The 25,000-nt window shown below is 42.3% G+C and overlaps 1 protein-coding gene across 3 annotated transcripts in view; it reads left to right on the top strand.

The window, feature by feature from the left end:
* ZEB2 (zinc finger E-box binding homeobox 2) overlaps positions 1-25,000 on the top strand; it is a 115,499-nt gene that overhangs the window by 87,048 nt on the left and 3,451 nt on the right. For all 3 annotated transcript variants that reach the window (XM_051810330.1, XM_051810331.1, XM_051810332.1), the window contains 6 exons: positions 2,185-2,256; positions 8,565-8,753; positions 9,450-9,664; positions 12,172-12,280; positions 13,146-15,115; positions 17,121-17,301. In XM_051810330.1, the coding sequence (XP_051666290.1) occupies positions 2,185-2,256; positions 8,565-8,753; positions 9,450-9,664; positions 12,172-12,280; positions 13,146-15,115; positions 17,121-17,301 (2,736 nt within the window). The remainder of the gene's footprint in view (positions 1-2,184; positions 2,257-8,564; positions 8,754-9,449; positions 9,665-12,171; positions 12,281-13,145; positions 15,116-17,120; positions 17,302-25,000) is intronic.

Raw genomic sequence — 25,000 nt, 5'->3', positions numbered from 1 at the left:
TGAGGAAGGAAGTACAGCAGAAATCTTGAACATTACCACTATTATGCAAAAAAAAAAAAAAAAAAAAAGTGCTGTTAACTGTTTTCCCCTTTGCTGACTGGGTAGACGTGCCCTCAGATGGAAAACTTCTGATACTTGTGACTCCTTACTACCAGAAATCACATGAGATGATCAAGGAAGAAAATCACAATGACTATATTTATATCGAAGGCTGAACTTCTCAGAAACACTGTACCTTGATTAAAATTTCTGGGAGGCTGCAATAAAAATATCAGATGTGAGACTTGCCCAGCAGATCAATTATCATAATTGACAACATTTTATTAATACATATTGAACTCCTAAATGTTTTGGACGCAAGATAACCCCCTGAAAATGATCCTTAGAGAGGCAGAATGCCAGATCTGGGAAAAGAATCAAGGCTGGCTTGTCTGCTGTACAGTTTAAACAAATATTTTTCATCTGGTCTGCATATTCTATGCTTTTGTACAAATTTAGCATCTGTTTGTACCTGCATATTTTAACTTAAGAGCTTTCATTAATTTTTTTTCTCTTTTTTTAAGCTTCAAAGCCATAAACATGTATATTTATACCACAGTATTGTATGCTGGTTGTAAAGCTCTGAATTAAGTCATTCTGTGCTTTAGTTTTGATTAGAATGATACAATTAGAACCTGTTATTCTACCAACTAATTACTTGTAGAATGTGACATCTGAAGAATACTACAAGATTACAAATTTAGGAATGAACTGAGAATGTGCTCTGTTTATATTATTCCCCTATCTTCAGTCAAATCATTGTCATGGAAATGGATTAATACTGGGCCAGTTTCTGTCCTCATCAAAATCTTTTTCACAAAAAAAAAAAAAAAAAGAAAGAGTAATAAGAATTTTAATGCTTCATGTATCAATAAGATTTTAATAGCGTGCTTTGATCTTCTTGCCAGTCTATCACTTGATTGGCTGAGCAGCATCCATCTTCCTGAATCATCATCGACTGGTGTTTGTTTCTGGGAAATTCTCTCTTTTTTTTTAATTTATTTGGTCATTGTTGAGCCATTTCTGGGTTCCTTTTGCCATTTTATTTCTGATAAGTGCAGCTCAGTGAAAGATAAAAGCAGATATTTTTCACTTAAATCTCAAATACTGAATTCTCTCACTTGAAAAAAGAAAAGGGAGAGGTTGTATGTTTGTGCACGTCTTCAGATAAAGAAAGGCTGGCATTTAGGAGTTGAAAAGGCGAGAAAGAAATGCTCTGTATATTTTCTTTTGCCTGTGAAAACCCTTTGGAGGGTTAAATCTTATCCTGGCTGTATGTGTGAATACCTGTTGCACATGAACTAACAAATTAGCAGCAAGAAACCAAGTTTGACAGGCACTGCAAGGCAGGCTGAAACATCCAGGAAAAAAGTGTTCTCCCCAGTGATGGAGCTGCATCCAACCTCTTCCAAATGCTATTTTAACTCACTCCAAACACCCGGGTTCCTGGAAAGCAAACTGATCCATGATAAATACATAGTAAATAATTCTGCAGGTCATACTCATTTGCGTGTGAATTAATCCAATTTATGGCCATAAAGGCCAACTTTGTCAGTTCACAGAAGATGCAAACTAGTAGTACAGGCAGAGGAGAACTGCCCACAGTTGAAAATTTGTCACATTTCTGCACCAGTTGATTTTAATAACCACTGTGCCTCAAATGAGGTTAAAATGACGATGACAACTCAGGTCTGTGCGACGATAGATAGATAAAAAGGGAGATAGAAGAAAGTCTTACATCTTCCTTCTGCATTTGCATTTTCTTCCAGGTATAGACCTCACAGGGTCTGTTAACTGATTATTTCCTTTAAACACATAGAAGAAAAGAGAACAAAAAAAAAAAATCCCTTTTTCTCACCCAGCCGCTTATTAGATTTGATATTGGGAAAAGCCCTTCATTGACTCCGAACAAACAGTTCTGTTTTCCACCACTTGCTGTCATGTTTAAAGTAAATAAGTTTTCATCCCTCCAGCACTGCTGAACTCATTCACTTCCCAGAACAAAGCCATTGTATAGGGGTCCACAACAGCCCTTTTCTCTCCTTCCCCGAGCGGGATCTTCCCCGGCACCGCAGTGTGCTCCCCAGCTTTGTAGGGCTTTCACTGACGTGCCCATGCTAAAAGTGTGCATGCTTTATTCCACAGAAGAAATGAAGGAAGATTATGACACTATGGGGCCTGAAGCCACAATTCAGACCACTGGAAACAATGGTACAGGTAAGGTATTGCATGATACGAGCATCCCTTCCCTTTGGTCGCACGCAGAACTAGCTGTGCATGAAGAGTGAGGGTGACAAAACAATTTATTGCTTGTTTTCAGTTGGGCAGTTCGGAAAAATATGCATAATTCTCCTGGTTTTTAGTTTCTCCCCCCAAATTGTTCACAAGAGTGCAGCCACCAGCTCATGCAATCAGAGTCCTTGCCGCTCCTCCCATGCCCTGCAAGGTTTTAGCCCCCAACTCCTTTTAGCTGCATCCTTGTGAGGCAATAGTTCTCAGCAGCATGAGGAGATGTTTTCCCAGTTTAAAGTAGCTGAGCCAGGATACAGTAGTGTTTTAATGAGAGGGTTACAAAGAGTTTGGTAATAAGGGTGGGGTGCACCCTCCTTGGCAGCCCCAGATCCTCATGGTGCACAGTCTCTCTGCTTCAGACACTGAAAATATCTTTTCAGCAAGACACACATAAACCCCTTACACAGATACACAGACACACTCACTTTAAATGCATATTTATGAGATTATAATGTTTCTGGCTAATCTTCCCCACCACCACCTTCAGCATCTCTTTCTTTCCCCTCCTCTTAGAAATCAATACATTTGGTGGAATAAGAAAGGGGACAGAGATATTTAACAGGCATCACCTCTGAGCCATCTCCTTTTTTTTTCAGTAGCAGAGCAAAACAGCAAAAGGTTTCTGTTACTATTTTCTAATCCAAATGAATTCAGGGGTTTACCATGTTCTTTCCAAAGGCCCCACTCCATCCTCAGCACAGCTGAATGCCATACATCACCCAGTGTTTCTTCTTTAATCACAGTCTGAGATGTTGCAGATAGATTTACATGATTAAAGGTAAGAGTTTTCTAGTATAAGTACATTTCTATGCATTCCATTGTGAGATTTAGTTCATAGGTAATATCCTCCACAAATATTACTGTAAAAGGTGGTACCTAAGTCTCACAAGCATTTTATTACTCACACTTTCCTGATGTTGGTAACACCCACATAAAACCCCGATGCTCTTATTAAGCAACACAAGAAATTTACTTTATCATTCTTGAGGGGGAAAATAATAGGAAAATAAAACCGTGTCGCTGCTTTCTTCATCCATTAGATTTATTATGCATGAAAGGAGGGTGGCACCGAGGCACAGTTCATCATTACGTAGGTACTAAATGATGTTGCTGTGCAGAACTGGCTACATATGTGTTTTAAAAGCTTGTTTTATTTCCAAGAGATGGTAATAAAGTGACAAATTGTGCTTAGCACTTGGAGAACTGGGACTTGAAAAGCCATCTGATTCAGAAATAAGACTTGATGCTTATCTGAATTACCATTACCAGAGCCTTTGAGGTCCCCTATCAGTCCGTGTGACTTCCTTTGCACATATTTTCCTTACCATAACAGGTCTTGACTCTTTCATACTTACAATGTTGTCTGCTTGAAGGGGAAGACTTCATGTCCTCTTAGCCCCTTCCCTTCCAGTATCTGATGGTCTTGTCTAGCAGCTCAGTGTTGGCCTCCTGACAATTCTCTGGGGCCAGGGTGTCACCAAGCCCCAGCACGACCCCTCTGCTGACCCTGCTTGGGGTCCATGGGGTGTCCTGCCTCTACTGAAACCAGTTTTCTGAGGAAAAGATAAGGGTTGTCCCTACCCAGCTTCATGCACAGCAAACTAGTGGCTCAAAGAGTGCTTTGCATTTAGGTTGCCTGCATTTAAAATGCAAAAGCTGTTCTGGGTGTTGCACCTGGCAATTCCTTCCTTCCTAAAATGTCCTGTGCAAAAGTCTGAGGCTCCTCTTTACTCCAGCTGCAACGGGTAGCTTGCTCAAGTAACCATCATGAGTTGCCTAGTGCTCTGCTAGTATTTAATTCAAATCTTTGGTCACTGAGGTGTTCAGAGGCTCCTTCAGAGGCTGCTGATACCTCAGCAGGTTGGGTAGAACATGTTTCTCTGATCACTGCTGTCTCCATTGTCTTTTAAGAGCAATGTCAGATCATTTAATTAAATAATCTGATAAACTAAAAGCCTTTACCAGTCTGTTCATCTTGAGTGGAAGATGCCAGGTGACTATGAGGAGCTGCAGCATCCTTCATGTAGAATAAAATCTCCTCCAGTTTGCCTGTTGAGGTGCCCCAACCATTATTTGAGGAGAAAAGGAAGAAGTCAGTCCCTGAGTCACTGTAGATCCTTCCTAGATAGTCTTGGAAATGTTTAAAGTTTTCTGCTGCAGCCTCACTGTAGGCTTTGGGCCTGTCTTGAGTGTTTGGCCTCAATTTTTCCCTGCTGGTAGTAGAGGATTTTAATGCTGATGTTCAGTAACGTAGCTGAGGTGAGGCTGAGATTCAACCCAAGGAAAAAAGTTGGATCAGTGACTCCATCTTCAGCAAAAGCCATTCCACAGTGGCCTTCTGGTCTCCAGGAAAGCCAGTTAGGGCTTCCTACAGATTAACATGGGTTCTTCCAGATGGGCCAAGGAGGTCACTCTTGTTTAGTACAACGTGCCTCCCCCTCTTGACACCAGATCTCACAGTGCTCCATGACCTGGGCTGAGCACAGAGATAGGAGATACATTTTTAAGTGCATTCAGATACATCCAACCACCAAGTTTCTGTAGGTGCATGTGATAACTGTGGCGCATTTTTAGCATCAAATTCGTTGCAGAAAGTCATTAGCAGAGAAAGAAAACTAAAAGAAAAAGTCTCCATTAAATTATTCTGCTATTGTCAGAGTGGCCACTTCCTAGAGGTACTTAAAAAGAAATCTTGTTATCCATACATTAATCAGCTGCATTTTTATAATGAGCCATGGAAACTTTATGGTAGAAATGCAAAAGTGACCATTAGACAGAAAATTTTATGCTTTGGTCCTGCTAAATGAATTTGTAAATATTTCCGGGGAGTTCTGCAATGGTGACTTGAAGAAGTGACATTTAGCAGAAGAAGTTTTTAAAATGTGAATGAAAAACTTCTTATGTTTTATTTTATTCTACCTGTTGTGGTTATTGCAAGTGGGATGTTTGCAGGAAATAGATTAACAAAATCCCTGTAAACAAACAGAAAAATGTTCCCGGTTTTGGTTGCTAACATCTGACAGGCTTCGAGTAAAGATCTCTTTAATGTAATTTAAAGAAGGGAAAGGAAAACTTTCAGGGGGAGGAAAACAGAAGTAAAACTTGGCAGGTTGGAGGACAGGCCGTTTTCAGGCTGTAATCTGTGTGTACCAATGGGGGCCTCTCGCTTCCTGGCTAATGAAGGCTGTGGTTTTATTAGCTTTGTTTGCGATTAAGGGCAGCTATCACCATCTCACAGGACGAGTTCCCACACAAAATAACTGGTCTCCCAAGCTCCTTGAACCTCTCTCTCACTTTATCTTGAAAGGTCCTAAATGCCTCCAAAGATAGCTTTCCTTAATGCATTTTAATTTTATGTGACACAGCCACATCAGCTTTTGGACCTGAAAATATTTCTGCTCTCCAGGCTCCAATAATTAATTAAAAAAAGACTTATTTGGTGAGGTCACACACCGTAGATCTCGCTGAAATTCTTGCCTTGCAGGAGGGAATGTGCAATGCGTGTACAGTGTCAGCCCACGAGGAGTCTGGGAGCATGGCTTTGTGCATGGAAAATAAATTAGGATATGGAATGGGGAAGCAAGTCTTCACCCCAGAAATCGAGAGAGAAGCCTAATGGTTATCAGATGGGTCTTTTTAGTAACACTGGGTGAGCTTCCAGCCATGTCTGAATTGTCAGTAACATCGCTGGTGAGAAACCAGATCCACATGGTCACCTTTCACTATTTGTGTCAATCTACAGCATTGCAGCACTGGTTGTATTGTTTCAGTTAAGGATCTGTCAGATTTTCCACCAAATCCCCTTGTTTTTAGGGGTTTATAATGTAGACATAAACATTTGCTTTAGCTCCTGGATTGCATTGCACAGACATAGAAGCTACATAATCCAGAGAATTAGGAAGCCAAGGCCAGTAATAATCGCAGCAGTCCTCCACAGCCTCTTGGATCAGCCTCCAGATAGACTTGGGGGCAGGAAGGAAGAACCTCATTTGGGTTCGAGTTTGGGATGGAAGCTCCTACTACTAATTCAGGCCTTGCTCGGTGGCTTCAATCCCCCTACTATAAATGCAGTTGCAAACTCAAAAACCTCCCAGCTTGCCTGGAGGAGAAGGAGGACACATGGAACCATCCCATGTAGCCATCCCACCCTTTCCCCTTCCTGCTCCCATTTCTCCTCTCTGGAGTAAAGCTCCCTTTCCTTGCTTCACAGATAGCACTTACTGGCTCATGGCCTAAATTTGGTAAAAATAAACTTGTTTTCCTTGGATCTCTTGCTAAGCCAAGAGAAGGAGTGGAGAAGGGGTAGTGTTAAGGTGGATGATCTTGCAACACTTGGAAGATCTGGGCATAGCAAGAGGAATGAAAAGGTGGCTTACCAGTGTAAAAAGTAATGCCTCAGCTTTTTTTCTGATAAAAACAAGAAGTCCTAAACCTACTCTGATACTCCTGTGCATAAGGTGTACTCAGTAACCACCATTTTGTTCCCAGCAACAAAATGGAGGTAAGGTACTCAGTCTTGTTCTCCACGCTCACACTCCTCTTCTCTAGATGCTGCTTTATTTTGGAGTTAGAAGGGGAGACATTGTTTCTCATGCTAATAACAAATAGCAGGAACTACAGAAGGACCAAGAGGAGCTCTGTGGTGATGTAGCTATTCCCTGCAAAACCTCTGCAATAGGAACAGAAGTTTCTTTCCGAAACCGTGGTCCCGTGCCCTGTGCCATTTGGTCACTGTCACTAAAATGCTGCAGAACAGTTGAGAAGCTGCTCAGCTCATATGAAAAATAGGGCATATTTGTCTCAGCCAGAGGATTTGATTTTATCGGCTAAAGGGATGAGGTTTGCAGAGACGGATATCTACTTTTATCGATGACGCCGAGATCAGCGCTTCAAATCAGGCGCTTCAGGTTCCCAGTTGTGCCCCAGTCAGAGGTCACGTCTTGTTTTCACTGCCAGCATCACCTTGCATGTTTGTAGGAAACTGAGGCAAAGCATTTACCCGTTTCTAAACACCAAGGAGCTGGTTAATCTCTCATTTCCAGTGGTTACAAACCATAACCCCTTTGATTTCCACGAGTTTGTTCCATATTGCTCCCTGGCATCACTGAGAGCAGAGTCATGACATTTAATATTTTACTTTTACATGAACTAAAGAATAGTTTATGGTGTTGCCTTGTTTTCTTATTTCACCTGAGCAGAAATACATTAAAAATTTAATCAATCATAAGCTGTTATTTTCATTTATGGTCAGTTAAAAACAAGTCTTATTAGTACCCTACCACCAACTGTGTCTTCCAAGACTTGTTAATAAACAAACAAAAAAAAAATTAGAGAAAGAAAATCATCAATTTCTTTTTTTTCTAGTATAATTATATTATTTTTTGTCTATAACATCAGAGAGTTTTTAATGTCTTTTCTTTAAGCACTGTTCTTACATGGAGGAGAAAAGCACATTTTTAGTAACAGGATGTTTTGTGGTTGAGCATATATTATGTTTCATGGACATTGCATGGACAATAAAAAAATTAGGTTTACATTTAAGGAAAAGAAGGAAAACTCTTGTACGGACTGTCAAAGTGGTTTGAGGCTTGGTATCCCTGTTATGGTCTCAAACATGTGGTTCTATTTGTAGAAATCCTGAAGCGATACTTTTTTAAAAACAACCTATTCTCCCATTGTAAGCTAACTTTTCAGGGAGAAAAAAAACATAAGGGAAGATGTGAACAATTCTCTTCTTGTGCCTGCCGTGGAAGAGCAACCGGAGGCAGGACCTGTCTTGGAGAAGCATTTTGGCCTTTTACTACCTGCAACTACCACCTCCCATGTGGGGACTGTCTCGAGGTCTGCGGGATCCAGGGGCAGCTGAGCTCAGTCCTGTAGGTTAAGCTGTGCTCATGCCAAAAGCCGTGGGTCCCCAGGAGCCCTCTGAAAGGTTCAGGTTCCAGCAATGAAAGATTACCTGCATTACCCAAGGCTCATAAACTTTCCTGCTGCCCCGTAGAGCCCGTGTTCTTGTTAATTTAACTGCCTGCCCTTACTTCCATCCACGCTGGTGGAAAGCCCACATTAATTTTATTAGGAGCTGGAGCAAGACCGATGAGAGCAAGGATCCAGCTGCAGCCCCAGCCTTGTAGCTCAAGCACATCAACTCAACCTATGCATAATGTGACGAACCCAAGCTCTTGGAGAGGATTCACTCAACCCCCCTTTCTTTTCCCCTTCTCTCATTTTAGTGAAGAACGCAAATTGCACGTCGGACTTTGAGGAATATTTTGCCAAAAGGAAACTGGAGGAAGGGGATGGACATGCAGTCAGCATAGCGGAGTACCTGCAGCGCAGTGACACAGCCATTATTTACCCTGAAGCCCCCGAGGAACTGTCTCGCCTTGGCACTCCAGAGGCCAATGGGCAAGAAGAAAATGGTGAGGCTGTAATTCATTTTTAGCCAGTATCCTGACCTCGTGCAGCTGTTGCAATTATAAATGCACTACATGCCTGGGTGTTTACCTTAAAAATTGGAGAACAGCTGCAGCGGCATGGAATTTCATGAGCAAAGATTGGGGCTGTAATTTCAGTGTATTGTGATTTTTTAGTCAGCACATTTGTATTATTTGGTGGGTGAACTGAAGAGCTGAATTTAAACGGGAGAAAGGCTGCTGCTCTGCTTGGGAGTTTGGGGAGTTTTAATAGAGTTTTAATGCAACAAGAGACAGGGCAGCCGGCCTATTGCTCTCCAATGCCTTGATAAATAATTGGAGAAGCGTCGGTTGGAAGGATTGGGTCAATGGCATAAGTAACGTAATGAGCTGGGGCTGGAATGCAAATTGCCAATTGATCAGGAAAAGTATTTCTTAGTTTTCCAGCCAGCCAGGTCTGCGGGAGGAGTGATGCCCGTAATTAATTTCCCGGCGGGGTCCGGAGCGGGCCCTGCGAGTCTGCCGTGGGCGTGCGCGGGTGCCGGTGCCTCCCGCCGCCGGTTGGAAGCACCGTCCCTCCCTCCCGGGCAGCAGATTGCGGCGATTCCTCTCATACCATCCCGGGCAATCAGCCCATGAGCTGCCATTGATTTGCTGACCTTTTGGCCTGCCTCTCTTTTCCCCCCCCATCCCGGGGCGCAGACCTGCCACCTGGAACTCCAGATGCCTTCGCCCAACTGCTGACCTGCCCCTACTGCGACCGGGGCTACAAGCGCCTGACGTCCCTCAAGGAGCACATCAAGTACCGCCACGAGAAGAACGAGGAGAACTTCTCGTGCCCTCTCTGTAACTACACGTTTGCCTACCGCACCCAGCTCGAGCGGCATATGGTGACACACAAGCCAGGGACAGATCAGGTGGGGGGCTGGTTTTAAGTGATTTCTTTCTGTAATAACCCCTTAGAGAAACGATATTGCTTTGATTGGCAATCATTATTAATTTTTCATGGCATTTTGAAGATGCAGATCTTTTAATGGTAATAGCTTTAATTGAGGTCTAAATGATTTTTTGATGGTCTCTTCTAATATGATTTAATAGTCTTATGTTCACGATCGAATGAGTGTGTTAATTTCTAATTTAGAAATTTTATTTGCACTTTAACTTGACTTTAGTTTCGTTTTTATGTTCCTCAAAAAGTGAATGAAACTGTAGCATTTTAATTATACATTATTAAACATCTCAGCAATTTTAATTCCATTTTTCACCTAGTTTTACTTTGCAGTGTTGCAGATAGGAACTCCAAGAGGTACTAAAAGATCCGCTAATATTTTTTCATTACTTTTTGAGGAACCTTTTCAATCCCATGAAATTACGCGCATTTTGTATAATCGTTTGTTAAAAATAATTACACATTTTGAGAAGAGCTCTTCCTACAGTACGTCTAGGCTATCATTTGTGATTGTGCCACTAGAACTGGGCATGGCTTTCATCTGTATAGCCCGGCAGCGTATCTGCAATAAATCAAAGTAGTTTTTTCCTCGATGGAATACGTGTAATATTATATCAGTGCCACATTTAAGGAAATCCTGCGTGTCTTAAACAGGTGACTGAGCTTCCCTAGTGCTCCTAAACGGGCTGGGGATAGACCTGTGCCACAAAACTCTTTACACACCAGCATGAAAGCTACTCCTCGCTGGAGAGTTACTTCTGAAAACCCATCTTGAGGAGGGCTGTAATGGAAACTCAAATGGCGTGGTTAAAAGTTAAATAAATAGATGCGTGCATTGTGTCAAATTATAAAGGCTTTATGAAGTATTTATTTTTCTTAAAAACCTGAAAATCATGATCCGCTGTATTTCTCTTGGTAGGTTTTTCCCAGCATAAGGTAAATGCAGTTAGGCAAACACACATCTTCCTAATCACGTGATTTTTGCAATTAGCATTTTTAAGAGAACCGTATCTTTTACTTGATCTTAAATCAATATAAATGATTCCAGAGCGCTTTCTCCTATTCTTTCCTTCCCATGGCTTTTCCAGTAGACAAACACATGTGTATTTTTCCCAACCTGATCCACTGTAAGGTTCTTTCTTTTGCTTCGTATCATTAAAAACACCAGGGGAGGGAAAAAAACCCACCTCGATATTTATCCAACGTAACCGCCTGAAATTTCACATGCGAGAGCGCGCTGGTACTGGCGCATTATGAATGGTAGCTTTGGTGTTGAAAAGTCCCCTCATTTGCTCATGGCATTTACAATTAGTAAATTAAAATGATTGTATCATATTAACAGTGGCACAACTAAAGTTTATAGTAGTCCTCGGAGGGCGATGGGGGGAGACAAAACAGCTGTTGCTGTTTGTTTATGCAACTCAGCAACATATGAGCGCGGGTCCCTCAATGGCGCGCGGCGGGCTGGGCTCTGCTTGATCTTTGAAGGTTGCTGCTGTTTGAACAAACCTCCCTGTGTCCCATGTAACACCATCTGTCTCGCCAGGAATGTGGGAAGAGGCAGCACACCCTCGCAGTTGTCATACCGTTTCGGCGCTGCCTTTTTTTTTTTTTTCCCCCTTCTTTTTTTTTTCTTTTCCCCTTTTTTCCCCCCCCCTCCCTGCCCCTGCAAAAGACTTTTGTGTCGTGGCTGCCTGGAAAAGGCTGACCTCCTACCTTGAGCATCCAGCGTGGTTGGCTACGTTCTTATCAAGATAATAATTATTTTTTTAATTAATTATTTTTTTTCCCCCTCCAAATTCAAAGTCATGGGGCTTTTCTTGCTTGTTGCAAAAAGGTCATCTGCCTTTGATTGTATCTTTACACCACTTTTAACTTTCAGCTTTCCCTCACCCCTTTGAAGAGCACCAGGGGAAAACATGGCACAAAAGGTAGCTCAAGTCTTTCCTGCTGCTCCGTGATTTTAAAAAACATTTCCAGCAGCAGCTCATGTTGAAGATGCAGTCTCTTCTGCTTGATAATGAACTAAATCTTACACGAAATGCCACTAACGACAGTGTTTCTCTCTTTCCTCCACACGCAGTAAACCGAATTTTTAAACAAGCCGAGTCCCACATGTTCAGAATCTGCTAGGAATATTAAGAACCACAAATCTTCTTATAAAACTGTTTCTCTCATCGTAAGATACCTTAAAGCAACACATTTCTGATGAGAGACTTAGGAAATAATTCTAAAGCAAATATCGAATGCTCATGTGAAAGTACTTTCTCATTTGTTTCGGTTTACTGCCAACATTTTGATTTTTATTGCAACACTGATGAGACAAATAAATGTACACGCAGACCTTTTGGTCCGCTTGACAAATTCAGAGCCACATTAATTTCATTTTTGTTTTTTAAGCTTGAAATTCATGGCTTCTCTTGCATAAAATTCATGTTGGTATCTCTTTTTTTTTTCCCCTTCTTTTTCTCCCAGCACCAAATGCTGACCCAAGGAGCAGGCAATCGCAAGTTCAAATGCACTGAGTGTGGCAAGGCCTTCAAATATAAACACCATCTGAAGGAACACCTGCGAATTCACAGTGGTGAGTAGCGGAGGTGCTGGTGTGCTCATTTGCATTTTGTTTAATTAGCTGAGTTTTAAAGACCGCTTAAAATTTACACAGTTCTGCTTCTGGCTTCTTGGAGCTACTAAGGTATTTCATAAGTGATATCTGAGTCATCCTCATTTATCATGCTGTTAATACCACGGTCTCGCTGAAAGATTTGGAAATAGTAAAGCTTCCTGCAAATAATATAGATCGTTTGGCAGTTTGAGTTCAGAAGCGCTCATTCATTGCTGTGCAGTCGGAACCTGAACAGTCCATTATATTTTCCAAAACAAAAAGTCCCCCTGAGTGAAATACAACTCATATTCTCCGATAACGAGTGAGCACCAAGCATCTCAGATTGAATGACTTGGGCGTTTTGGCTCTCCTGCTTGACACAGCATTCAGCACACAAAATGTCACCAGGCTCTGCCCAAGCACAAACTCTACCAGTGCTGACGTGGAGGTTCTAACAGCAGGACTCAGTGTGTCACGCCGTGCTCATATCCAGTGAAAATTCCATTTTTTGCGGGCAAAAAGAAAAAAGAGGAACCAATTTGAACATTCTTGAATTGATTTTGCTCCCTTCCCCACAGGATATTCACCTGTGACTTGCCCTGGTCAATCTGGGGCCAGTCTCATACCTTGATGGTCGTTGCCAGCTGGAGACCGTGGGTCCAAACTGACCTCAAGGTCCGTAGAAAAAGGAGGGTAAAGCAGTGGTCGTGTGTGGCCTTATTCCTAGAATTCCCTCGCTGTTAATCAGTGGACACACAGTCGATCAGTTAGACATCAAATGTGATCGCTTGCAATTATGGCAGCAACAATGGTAGTTAACATTTGGTTTTAATTATCATTTTAGGTGAAAAACCATATGAGTGTCCAAACTGCAAGAAACGTTTCTCCCATTCTGGCTCCTACAGTTCGCACATCAGCAGCAAGAAGTGTATTGGTTTGATCTCTGTGAATGGCAGAATGAGAAACAATATCAAGACGGGTTCTTCTCCTAATTCTGTATCTTCCTCTCCTACTAATTCAGCCATTACACAGCTGAGAAACAAGCTGGAGAATGGCAAACCACTTAGTATGTCTGAACAAACAGGCCTACTGAAAATTAAAACAGAACCACTAGATTTCAATGAATACAAGGTTCTAATGGCCTCACATGGGTTTAGTGCAACTAGTCCTTTTATGAATGGTGGACTTGGAGCAACCAGCCCCTTAGGAGTTCATGCTTCTGCTCAGAGTCCAATGCAGCACTTAGGTGTAGGGATGGAAGCACCACTGCTTGGGTTTCCTGCGGTAGGCAGTAATTTAAGCGAGGTGCAGAAGGTCCTACAGATTGTGGACAACACGGTTTCCAGGCAGAAAATGGACTGCAAGGCTGAAGAGATCTCCAAGTTGAAGGTTTACCACATGAAGGATTCATGCTCTCAAGCCGAGGAACAAGGAGTTACCTCCCCCAATATTCCCCCCGTGGGTCTTCCAGTAGTAAGTCATAATGGTGCCACTAAAAGTATTATTGACTACACATTAGAGAAAGTCAATGAAGCCAAAGCTTGCCTCCAGAGCTTAACCACAGACTCGAGGAGGCAGCTCAATAACATTAAAAAAGAGAAGCTGCGAACCCTAATAGACCTGGTAACTGAAGACAAGATGATAGAGAACCACAATGTATCCACTCCATTTTCATGCCAGTTCTGTAAAGAAAGCTTTCCTGGTCCCATTCCGTTGCATCAGCATGAGCGTTACCTGTGTAAAATGAACGAAGAAATCAAGGCAGTCCTTCAGCCTCACGAGAACATGGTTCCCAACAAACCTGGAGTGTTTGATAAGCAAACCCTCTTGCTGTCATCAGTACTTTCTGAGAAAGGAATGACTAGCCCCATCAACCCATACAAGGACCACATGTCTGTACTTAAAGCATATTATGCTATGAATATGGAACCCAACTCTGATGAACTACTGAAAATTTCCATTGCTGTTGGCCTTCCTCAGGAATTTGTGAAGGAATGGTTTGAACAAAGAAAAGTCTACCAGTATTCAAGTTCCAGGTCACCATCACTGGAAAGGGCCAGTGCCAAGGTGGCGCTGGCTGCCACCAACAACACTCCCACTAAAGACTCTTTGTCAGCCAGATCTCCAATAAAGCCTGTGGACTCTATAACTTCACCATCTATAGCTGAACTCCATAACAGTGTTACTAATTGTGATACTCCTCTCAGGCTAACAAAACCTCCTCATTTTACCAATATTAAGCCAGTTGATAAATTGGACCACTCTAGGAGCAATACTCCTTCTCCTTTAAATCTTTCTTCCACATCTTCTAAAAACTCCCACAGTAGTTCTTACACTCCAAACAGTTTCTCTTCTGAGGAGCTTCAGGCTGAGCCTTTGGACTTGTCTTTACCAAAACAAATGAAGGAACCCAAAAGTATTATAGCCACAAAGAACAAAACAAAATCTAATAGTGTAAATTTAGAACACAACAGTGTTTCTTCATCATCTGAAAATTCAGATGAGCCACTGAACTTGACTTTTATCAAGAAGGAGTTTTCTAATTCAAATAATCTGGATAAAAGCACTAACCCAGTATTTGGTATGAACCCATTTAGTGCCAAACCTTTATACACAACACTTCCACCACAGAGCGCATTTCCCCCTGCCACTTTTATGCCACCAGTCCAGACCAGTATTCCTGGGCTGCGACCATACCCAGGACTAGATCAGATGAGCTTCCTACCACATATGGCCTATACCTACCCAACTGGAGCAGCTACTTTTGCCGATATGCAGCAAAGGAGAAAGTACCAGCGGAAACAAGGATTTCAGGTAAATTGTTGCAACTGTTTTTCCTTTGAAAGGCTCGAATTTAGTATTTTGTGGTATGTCCTCTTACAGAAGAAAAACCCCAAAGCTGTAGTCAACGTTTCTGACAAAATTAGCAGAGTTTATTTAAGTCTGAACTTGCAAAAATGTGGTGGAGTTGGAAAATGAACTGCAGTTACCTTAAAAGTACCTCTGCTTGGATTCAGAAGCATTACCAGTAACTTTGAACAGCATAATAACGCTTGATGGTTTTATTCTGTTAAGAGTGCAGCTGTTTCTTCTTAGATTGGTATCTAAATGGAAATAATAATAATAATGTCCATGAAAAATCCCATCCCAGAGAAAAAGAAAAAAAAAGAAAACTTTATAGGGAAACTTATCTCTTCAGGGCATAACTACGTCTCACCGTGGGGAAAAGGAGCAGTGGGAGACCCCCTGGGGGTCATTCCCACACTTGGATGCAAAGCTGTATTCCTCTAAGCAGAGGTCCATATGGCCTCATAGCCACTGTATTCCATTGAAAGCCCTCAAAGCTGCTTTCTTCATGTTTTTGGGGGATTGTTCACCCACTGTGTATGGGAAAGGTGTTCTCTCTTCTCATGAATGTCTGGGGGATGAAAAAAGTTGACCTGTAGCCCCTTCCTTCAGCCCTCCTGCTGCCCTTCCCAGACTACCAGTCCTCTAATCCTGCCAGTCATCTGGAACAGCTTTGAAAAAACGCAGAGATTAAATGAAATTATTTGGAGAGGTAGCAGCCAGGGCCCTTAATCGCAGGCAAAGTCTTTCCTTGGACACATAATCTGGGTCAGCACTTCTTCGTGCCTGGGTACAGCCCTTAATCCTTCCCTCAGGTTGTCCCAGACTCAATGCAGGTGTAGCAAAGGATTTCATCACTTGCATGGCTACAGCAAAGAGCAGCTCCACAGAAGTCTCATAATTTTATAGCTTTTTGCTGGGTGTATTCCGATATAATGTACAGAGTTTAGTTAAATGAGATTAACTGATTATAGATTAATAATTTCTTTTTACATTTGCGCCTGTTCCCCTATGTCCTGTTACGGTCTATTAGTAATTTTACTGACTAGTAAATGTTTTATAGCTTCAAATGTGAAAATCAGGTATGGTTTTACATTACAGACTGTAATCCCTCTTTGCACAATAGGAGCATAAATAGCACTGCACCTCCATAACAGCTGTTCCACTATTCCAATTTACAGTACATCTGCCCTCTTTGTAAATGTATTTAAGCCTATTTAATCTTCTCTAATATTAATTAGTGCAAACCTAGTCTAAGAAAACTGAACTGTGTGATAGCAAATGGAAATGTATGTTATCATGCAAGTTTGCACTCTCTTTGGATCAAGACAAAATAAATATCAAGAAATTTAATAATTTACTGATCCACATTCATTATTGCTTAATGCTGAAGGCTGTTTTAACATAGATAGAACATTGATAAAAAGTGTTATTAATATTCCCTATTTCAAATTACAAAATTAAATATAAAAATATAGCTTGAGGCCTTTAGTCGGGAGACATACATTTAAATGGATTGCATAATAATAACATTTGTACCTAAATATAAAATTCAATTAAAACCTTTCCACAGATACAGAATACATCCAAGTTTTGGTGTTTTGAAAGGAGTGATCCCTTAGCTGTTGCTTACACTTAACCTCTGTAAAATATTACAACACCTTTTGGTGGCCATGAAGGGCCTCTCCTTTGCACTTTCTGCTCCTTGAAAACGTTTAGTGCTGATGTGGCAAACGCTGTTGGTTTGTGTAAACCATGTTATTGCAGAGTGCTCAGGGAGAGAACGTTGGTTTCAGGCATAGAAGTGGAAAGGTCTTCGTTATTTACACAGAGTTTCGTTGCCAGTGGGTCCCTAAGCTAAGAGTGATCACCATCCTAAGGGGACATGATTTTAATTTCTCTGGGTGGTTGGTTCCTCCGTGGGAAGGAGCGGTGGTGGCAGCGGTGTCGCTGACGAGTGGTTCCCTCGCAGGGAGAATTGCTTGATGGAACCCCAGACTACATGTCCGGCCTCGACGACATGACGGACTCCGACTCCTGTCTGTCCCGAAAGAAGATCAAGAAGACAGAAAGTGGCATGTACGCGTGTGACTTATGTGACAAGACATTCCAGAAGAGCAGTTCCCTGCTGCGACACAAATACGAGCACACAGGTAGGGTGGCCGCGAGCGCCAAGGGGAGGGGTGAGGTTCACGCTGTGTTCTTCACAGTCTTTCATGAGTACATTTGTGCTACGAAGGGTTTGGCAGGTGCTGAGGCTTTCAAAAATTGTTTTGCTCGGTTCAACTTACTTTTTGATTTTCCTTAATGGCTGTTGCTTGGTTCAAGACAGTTGGATGCGATGGGTTGAATGTCAGTAGGTGCCACGCAAGATTTCAGGCTGATTGTGATGGCAGTTGTGGCACTCAGCATCTCTCAGGACAAGCCTTCTTGGAATGAGATAGGCCCCAGCACTCAGAAAATGATGGAACTTGGTCAGCACAGAGTCTGGCATGGGAAGGAACGATGACAGTGTGTTTCTCGTTTCTTAGGCACTATCTGACCCTACTCCATTTAATCCAATAGAAAAACTTCCACTGATGTCAGCAGCAGAAGAGCTGGCTCTGACCGAGTTATCTGAAAGTAAACAGCTCAGGGGGGTTTCTCTTGCTGTGATTTTGCAAGCCAGCAGCACAGGCAGGTTGCAGTTCACTTTTTCACTTCCCAGTTAATGCCTGGGGAAAGTTCCCTTCTTTCATGAGTAGGAACTGATTTTTGTCTAGTTCGAGGAAGTTTGGCAAAGCTCACCACGGATTGTCAGCTTAAAAAATGTTTTGGTTTGAAAAAGACCTTCCATCACACCTATGCTGGCCATGGTTCCCCTTACAGACAGTGCTCCCTTCCCCACTGTCAGCCAGGGCAGAGCTCTCAGAGAGGGACACATCGGCTCAGCATGTTTCAGTTTGGGGAAAACGGGACCGGAGCTTCCCAAATAATAGAGATATCAAATTATGTTAGACAAAGGGAATGTGAATTATCACGTGAGTTATTGTGCAGCAGGACATAAACCAAACTCCAACTTCCTATAGTTAGAAAAAGCTTACTCAGGAGGAAACTTTCCTTAACTTTGAAAGCTGAGTCCTGCTTCAGGAAATGAAGCAAGTCACATCATCCTTCAATCTCACCATGTGACAGTAAAAACCTTATACCTCTCTATTAATACATCTTCCAGGCCGCACATAACCATTTGGCATTTCACAGATGAAAAATTTACAATTCAGAAGTGGACTGTGCCTTTAAAACAAAATCCTTTACTTTGTTATTTTTCCTTATACTTTTCTTCCAAATTCTAAGCTAATCCCACAAAGGAAAATACAAAAGGAAGTTAAAATACACGTGGGATTAGGAAAGAAAATTAAAAGCAACATTTTGGACTAGATCAGCCAGTTCATTGGTGGAATGTGCTTCCCACTACATTATTCAGATCAAATTGTTTATTCAGGAGAAGGAGCTTTGAAGGCTTTACGTCCCTGCACCTTTCCTCTCCTGAATGATTTTATTACAGCCATCTGCAAACATTATGGTTTACTACACTACTACCGTAAAGCTCTTATGTTAGAACTGGCCTTCATATATATCGGGATCTGGACATATGGTTGAATCCCATAAAGTTGGTAGTCCATAAGGTCGACAGACATATGGTTGAAAGGCTGAAAATTTGACAAGCTGAAATGTGTGCAATCACCTTGATTTGCAAAATAAACTGCATTCGTAAAAGCAAAAATATGTTGTGGTCTTGAAGTAGCACGGGAACCTACTGCCTAGAGAAATGCCACACAGCTGCAGCGCTGCAGCTTCTTCTCCTTCTTTCCTCTGTCCCTTTTGGCTTCTCAACTTTATGTCCGTCAATTTTATGGGACTCGGCCTTATGATCCAGAACATGTATACAGTGTCATATTCAATACAAAAGAACTGCAGCACCTCATCGAGCCTGAGCATGGCATTTCGAGATGGGAAGGATGGTCCTGTGGCAAAGGCCCAGGCTCTGGGGCTGAGAGCTCTGAGCTTCTCCTCTGCCTTGCCACAGACTTCCTCTGAGAATCACACCAAGTTGCTTCATCTTTCTCTCACCTTCGCCCATCTTTGAAATAGAGGGAAATGATACCAGCCCGCCTCTCCGGGGCGTTGTAAATATGAATTCATGCAGGCTGAAATCCTGCGATGGAACTCGCTGTGTGAAGTGGGAAGTGTTATTACGGATGTGTTCGCTCTTACGGAGCCTCCACGCATCACGTTAGCGTTAGGTAGAGGTGGTTGGGAGCTCTGAAGACCTCCATACCTGATGCACAGCCTTCAGGAGGCACACTGCACTGGCACTTTGGCTGATGACTCAGGTGTGTCTTAAGAGAACTGCAAATTAATTTGATAGTTTCAGGTAAAGCTTGTAACTGCATTAATAGCATAGGTGTGACACTGCAGGAAGGAACCAAATTGAAAGTAGCACCACCTTCTGCGTTTGGGGTCATTGTAAGAGCAGGTCCAGGTTTTCAGTCAAGTTTTTGACACCTATAAAGGAGAAAGAGCTTCTTTTCTTACCTTTTTCTGAGCTTCTTTTTCTGATCTTTTCTTTTCTGGTGTTTTTTTGACCAGCTGATCATCTAATCCATTGTAACTTCATTAAAAAATATGCTTTAGGAGGAATTGAAACACTTCCTGTCTTTCCTGGAGAAGCAGAAATAGTGGGTGTTTTCCTGTGTAAAAAGAATCTATGTGCTTTCTTAGGACTTTTTTTCTGATATTGGAACAATCAGATTTTTATTTGTCACCCCTTCTCATGGTCCACTATTGCAATCAATGCCTTAGTTATCATTTATTGTTAATCAAGTGCTGTAAATGAGAAAACAGAAATGTTTTAGGAGTTGCAGTGGAGCTGAGTTTCCCTACCAGGGCAAGAAATGCAGGATTTAGCTGTTTTTTTGTGTCAACCCAAGTACTTTTGATAGGACCATGAGGCCGCAGAACAACTTGCTCTGTGATCACCTCTGTACACCATGCCTGCCACAGTTTGAGCACAGTAGAAAAAGGGCTCTAAATTTCACAATCCATAGTTTTTAATTTATGTGGTATTGATGGTATTCTGCAATGGGAGAAGGAAAATTCATTGTGTTACTGCAATGAGCGAATTACATTGGTTTTGGCTCATCCGAAATTTAGTGTAGAGGCCACTGCTTGTTGCAGGACCAAATTCTGCCAAGTTAATTTGTGGATACTGTTTAATTTTAAAGGAAGTTATTTGTCCCTCTTAGAGTGTAAGCTTCAAAGGTCCTATTTCTTTAAAGCCAGGGATTGCTGCACTGTAATTAGGGTGCAGAGCATGGCAGGTAGCACAGGAATTCAGTGCTCACATGATCTTCCTGTGAAGTCTTATGGACACGTCCTAATTTGGTCAAGCTGAAATTAGTTGAGCCAACAGGGCATGTGTCTAATCTCAGATTTTTCCAAGCTGCTTAGCACAGGGTTCAAGACACTTTCCTTATGAAAGGTGAAGAAGTTGGTTGCCTTCATGGCAAAGCATCGGTGCTCTGGCGAGCAAGAAAATCTTTGTGCTGCCGGTAAGGAGGGAAAACAGGAGCGGGTGAGTGAGTGGGAGAGCAAAAAGAGTGGAGCATCTAGAAAGAGAGAAATATCCTGGCTCCTGGTCCAGTACCCCCCCTTGGTCATCAGCACTGATTCAGAAGTAAGGTGAAGGTTAGCATTTGTTCTGCCATGGCCAACGCCCATGTCTGCCACACACCAGCTTTATCGGAGCTTCACAAGGGAACTCTTAGCCTGCCTGCTCTGCAACAAAAGCTGGAAACAGTTTTTCAGAATCCTACCTAGAAATTTAAAATCCTTTCATTGTTGTTCTATATTACATCATATTCTATTTTATTACTTGTGTGGGCTGTCGAGGGCCTCATAGCTGTGCTAGTGCTTTCATCCTTTCCTTTTCCACTGTATATTTTATTAAGACCTCTTTTTTATTTTTGTAGCTTTCATGCTGATGCAAGCACTAGTTTTATTTCCAGATTGATTCTGTAAACTAAATATTGTTCTTGAGCCTGGTAGCAAATCAGCTCTCTCTGGCTAGTATTTTGAATTCCCAGCTTGGGAGTTTTCTTTATTTAGAGCTTGATTCATAAAAAATTTACATGCTATTTAAAGGTTATTTTTTCTTGCTTTACTCTGATACAAGTTTTGAATTCTGCATTTTACACTCAAATAAAGAAAAAAAAGGGATGTGTTCTATGCTTGTGAAATTCGTTCTGTAGACAAGGTCTCCTATTGAAAATGGAACAGGTGCAGCTTGGGCAATTATATATAAATTGCATTTATCTTGCACCTTTGACCGCTTTTCTGTGCTCTGGCCACTAATCCATCTCCATTGGGACTACATCTAACATCCAACCCCCCGAGCAGCTTCAAAAGAACTGCCTTTAAAAAATAAAAACAAACTGTCACAAAAATGTTTCCTTCTTTCCTCCAAAGAGTGGGATTCCTGTTTGGCCCCCTCCCATTGAAAAAAGACCCACTTGCCTTAGGCAAAGGGGGGGTGATATTTAGTCTGGGACCAGTGACAGCTTCTGATCTGACGTCTTGTGACTTTTATACCACTGCAAATGGGAAAGGCAGAGCTTTTCAGTCAAAGACTTTTAGCCCAGGAAGATTGAGAGATACTTACTGCTGGAGATTTGTCGTTGTTTTTGTTTTGTTTTAACAGAAATGCAATTTCAGAGACTTTGCAAGCAGATCAGTAATAATTTCCCCTCTGTAGATTGAGCGTGGGCCCCTGTGGGAACCTCTTTTGTGAGATAAAATGAAGAAAGCCCAAACGTTTCCTTTAGATATTTGAGAGAGATTTGTCATTTAGTTTCACTGCAAAATGTGGCATTTACCTCATGCCTCCACTCGATGAAACACAAGTGTTTCGTGAGCCCTTCTGGGAGCTGCCTTGGGTTCCTCTCTCCTAGTTCCATCCCTCATGGATGACATAGGTACTCTCAGATGAGATTGGGAAAACCTGTGGAGCGGGTTGTCCAATCTGCTTCTTTTTGGCTTATCTCTACCCTACCAGTGTTATCAATGTTATGACGTTGCATGACAGTGCTCTAGGACAAGGGGTTATGGCTTCAAACTAAAAAAAGAGTGGGTTTTTTCAAGTATTAGGATATTAGATATTAGGAAGATATTATTAGATATTAGTAAGAAATTCTTGACTGTAGGGGTGGTGAGGCCCTGGCACAGGTTGCCCAGAGAAGCTGTGGCTGCCCCATCCCTGGAAGTGTCCAAGGCCAGGTTGGACGGGGTTTGGAGCAACCTGGGCTAGTGGAAGGTGTCCCTGTCCATGGCAGGGGGGTGGAACAAGATAAACTTTAAGGTCCCTTCCGACCCAAACCATTCAAGGATTCCAGGATTACCTAAAGTTGTGTGTCCTCCCCATCCACTTACAGTTGTAGGATCTCCGCATCCACCTACAATTCTAGACTTATCCCCATCCCCAGTGTAAAATACCTTACTTCAGCTTTATTTTATGGCCTACTAACACACTGTAGGGATTAAAAACTCCTTTTAAATGGTCAAAATACTGGGGTTTGCACATGGAGGGAAGAAAATAATTCTTCTGCAAATGTTCGGAAACCCGATACATTTGAAAACATATTTCAATTAGTGTTGTAACAGCTGCACACTGCACACTGCTAAGGTATGTTGTGTGGTGTCTGAACAAAGAACTTTGCTCAAGCTGTCAGGTTCCCTCAGATTAAAACTGAGGCCTTGGTATGGATGTGGTAGACTAAATAGCTCTAGTGTGGCCTTTTTAAAACTAATATAAATTAATATGAAAAAAAAGAAGTATTTTAATCGTCTCATTTCTAAATTAATTTATAAAATATGGATGGTTCCCTGCCAGGCTACCTCTGCCTGGGGGGAGGCCTCAGGTAGCACGAGTGGGAGGTGCAGTGATGAACAAATGCCATGTGGAAGGGATGAGCAAAGCAGGCAAAGACTGAGGGGCATCACCCAGCCTTGGGGAGGGTGGGTGGAGGCAAGTCTGGGTGAGAAGCAGTGGAGGTGGGTGACTTCTGTTTGAGGAGAGGAAAAGTGATGGATAACTGGATGGAGCACAACTGTGGGGGTAAGAATCCTGGAATGGTTTGGGCTGGAAGGGATTTTTAAAGGTCATCTAGTCCAACTTAACGTGCAATGAGCAGGGACATCTTCAACTAGATCAGGTTGCTCAGGGCCCCATCCACTTGGACCTGAAATGTGTCCAGGGATGGGACAGAGAAGGGTGTAGTGAGCATCAAATGTAGTGTGCATCAAAAAAAAAAAAAAATCAGGGAATTTGAAGTAATGGAGCAGGAGTGGCACTGTGGAGAAGTGGAACAAGACAGGGGTTGGGCTTGTTGATGTTAGGGAAAAGTAAGTCAGAGGGAGGGACTGAGACAGCATGGGCAGTTCAGTTAGGAGGACACAGAAGAAGGTGCTGAGGAAAAGCAGAAAGTCTATGAGCACCAAAAAAGGAACAAAATTAGCAATTGTGGAGGTATTAGCAAGGGAACATTAATGTGTTGCTCTGAGGGGGCTCAGCAGGACAGCTGGATCTTGGCAGGCCTGCATCCCATTGAGTGGTTGGTAGTGCTGGGAAAGCTCCCACCTCACCCCTGAGGGTTTTCTTCTGGCAGTGCTGGGGTTTGAGGAGGGGCTTAGGCTCAGAGTGCTTTGGGATTTTAAGCTAATTTGAGTAAGTGACTTGATCGTGCTAAAATCTCCTGAGCTAAGACCGTGGGATTTCCCCATCATGGCTAAACTTGTGCCCTGAATTGCAGGTAGAGCTGCCTCAGCTGTGGATTTGGTGCATCCCCAGGTCAAGGCTGGAGGTTCAATCCCAAAGTACATTTACAGCTCAAAGCCCAGAGTTTTCTTCAAGCTTGACTTTTAACCAACAGGTTAAATTGGCATAAATGCATGTTTGGGAAACAGATCATGCGAGCAATACTGCCAAAATTCAATATATCAAGCTTGAATTTTCAATTTTGTTGTAAAGGAAAATAAAGGGAAAAAAGGAAACCCTGTATGTGTGCAAGCTTAGGAAACTCTCATACAAAGAAATGCAGTCTGAGCCCTAATTTCCAGGCATCCACTAATTTCCCTGTCACTTGTGTTACTCTATCTGTGGTTTCTCCTGTATTTCCTTGCTGCCAGATCTCCCCTTCATTTCATAACACACAGTTTTTGGCTTCCTTGAGCATTCGTTAATCACACCTTATTAAATGTGAACTTTCACAGTGGGACTTGAAGGTAGCTGTGACTCGATTGGGGAAAAAAAAAATTAGCATAATCCTTGGTATTCATTCTTAACAACTTTGCTGTGGAAGTGGAATTTTTTCTGTGCCTGACTTTCTGTGCTCTCACATCCCGGGGAAAAAAAGCAGATCAGGTTCATAAAGGAGCAGCTTGAGTTTTCCTGGAAGTTGAGATCCTTCAGGGCTCTGAAAGCATTTATATATTTTTCCTGCTGGATTTTCTTCCACACCGGCACTGCCAGTGACCATCTTCCCGGCCCTTTGCTTTTGGCTGGCATTTTCTCCACCATACTCATCCTCTCCCTGCACTTGTTTCTGTAAGAATTAAAGAAACACCACGGTTTTACAACTGGCAGGATGGGAGGGCTCTGGTGTGAAGTTTATTCCTGTTCTGGTCACATGCTACATGAGCTAAGTATGATAAATACGCTCAAGGAATCAGGCCAGTTCACTAATAAGTTCCTAACGATCTGCTCTAGCAATAGGACATGCAAAGCAGGGCTCTGCATTTGAGGCATCAAACACCAGC

This window comes from Manacus candei, unplaced genomic scaffold (genome assembly GCF_025592945.1).
Source record: "Manacus candei isolate 608988 ecotype Guabito, Panama unplaced genomic scaffold, ASM2559294v1 h1tg000077l, whole genome shotgun sequence".
Taxonomy (NCBI): Eukaryota; Metazoa; Chordata; class Aves; order Passeriformes; family Pipridae; genus Manacus; species Manacus candei.
Note: the sequence above shows the minus strand (reverse complement) of the source record. Positions and strands in the feature narration are given on the sequence as shown.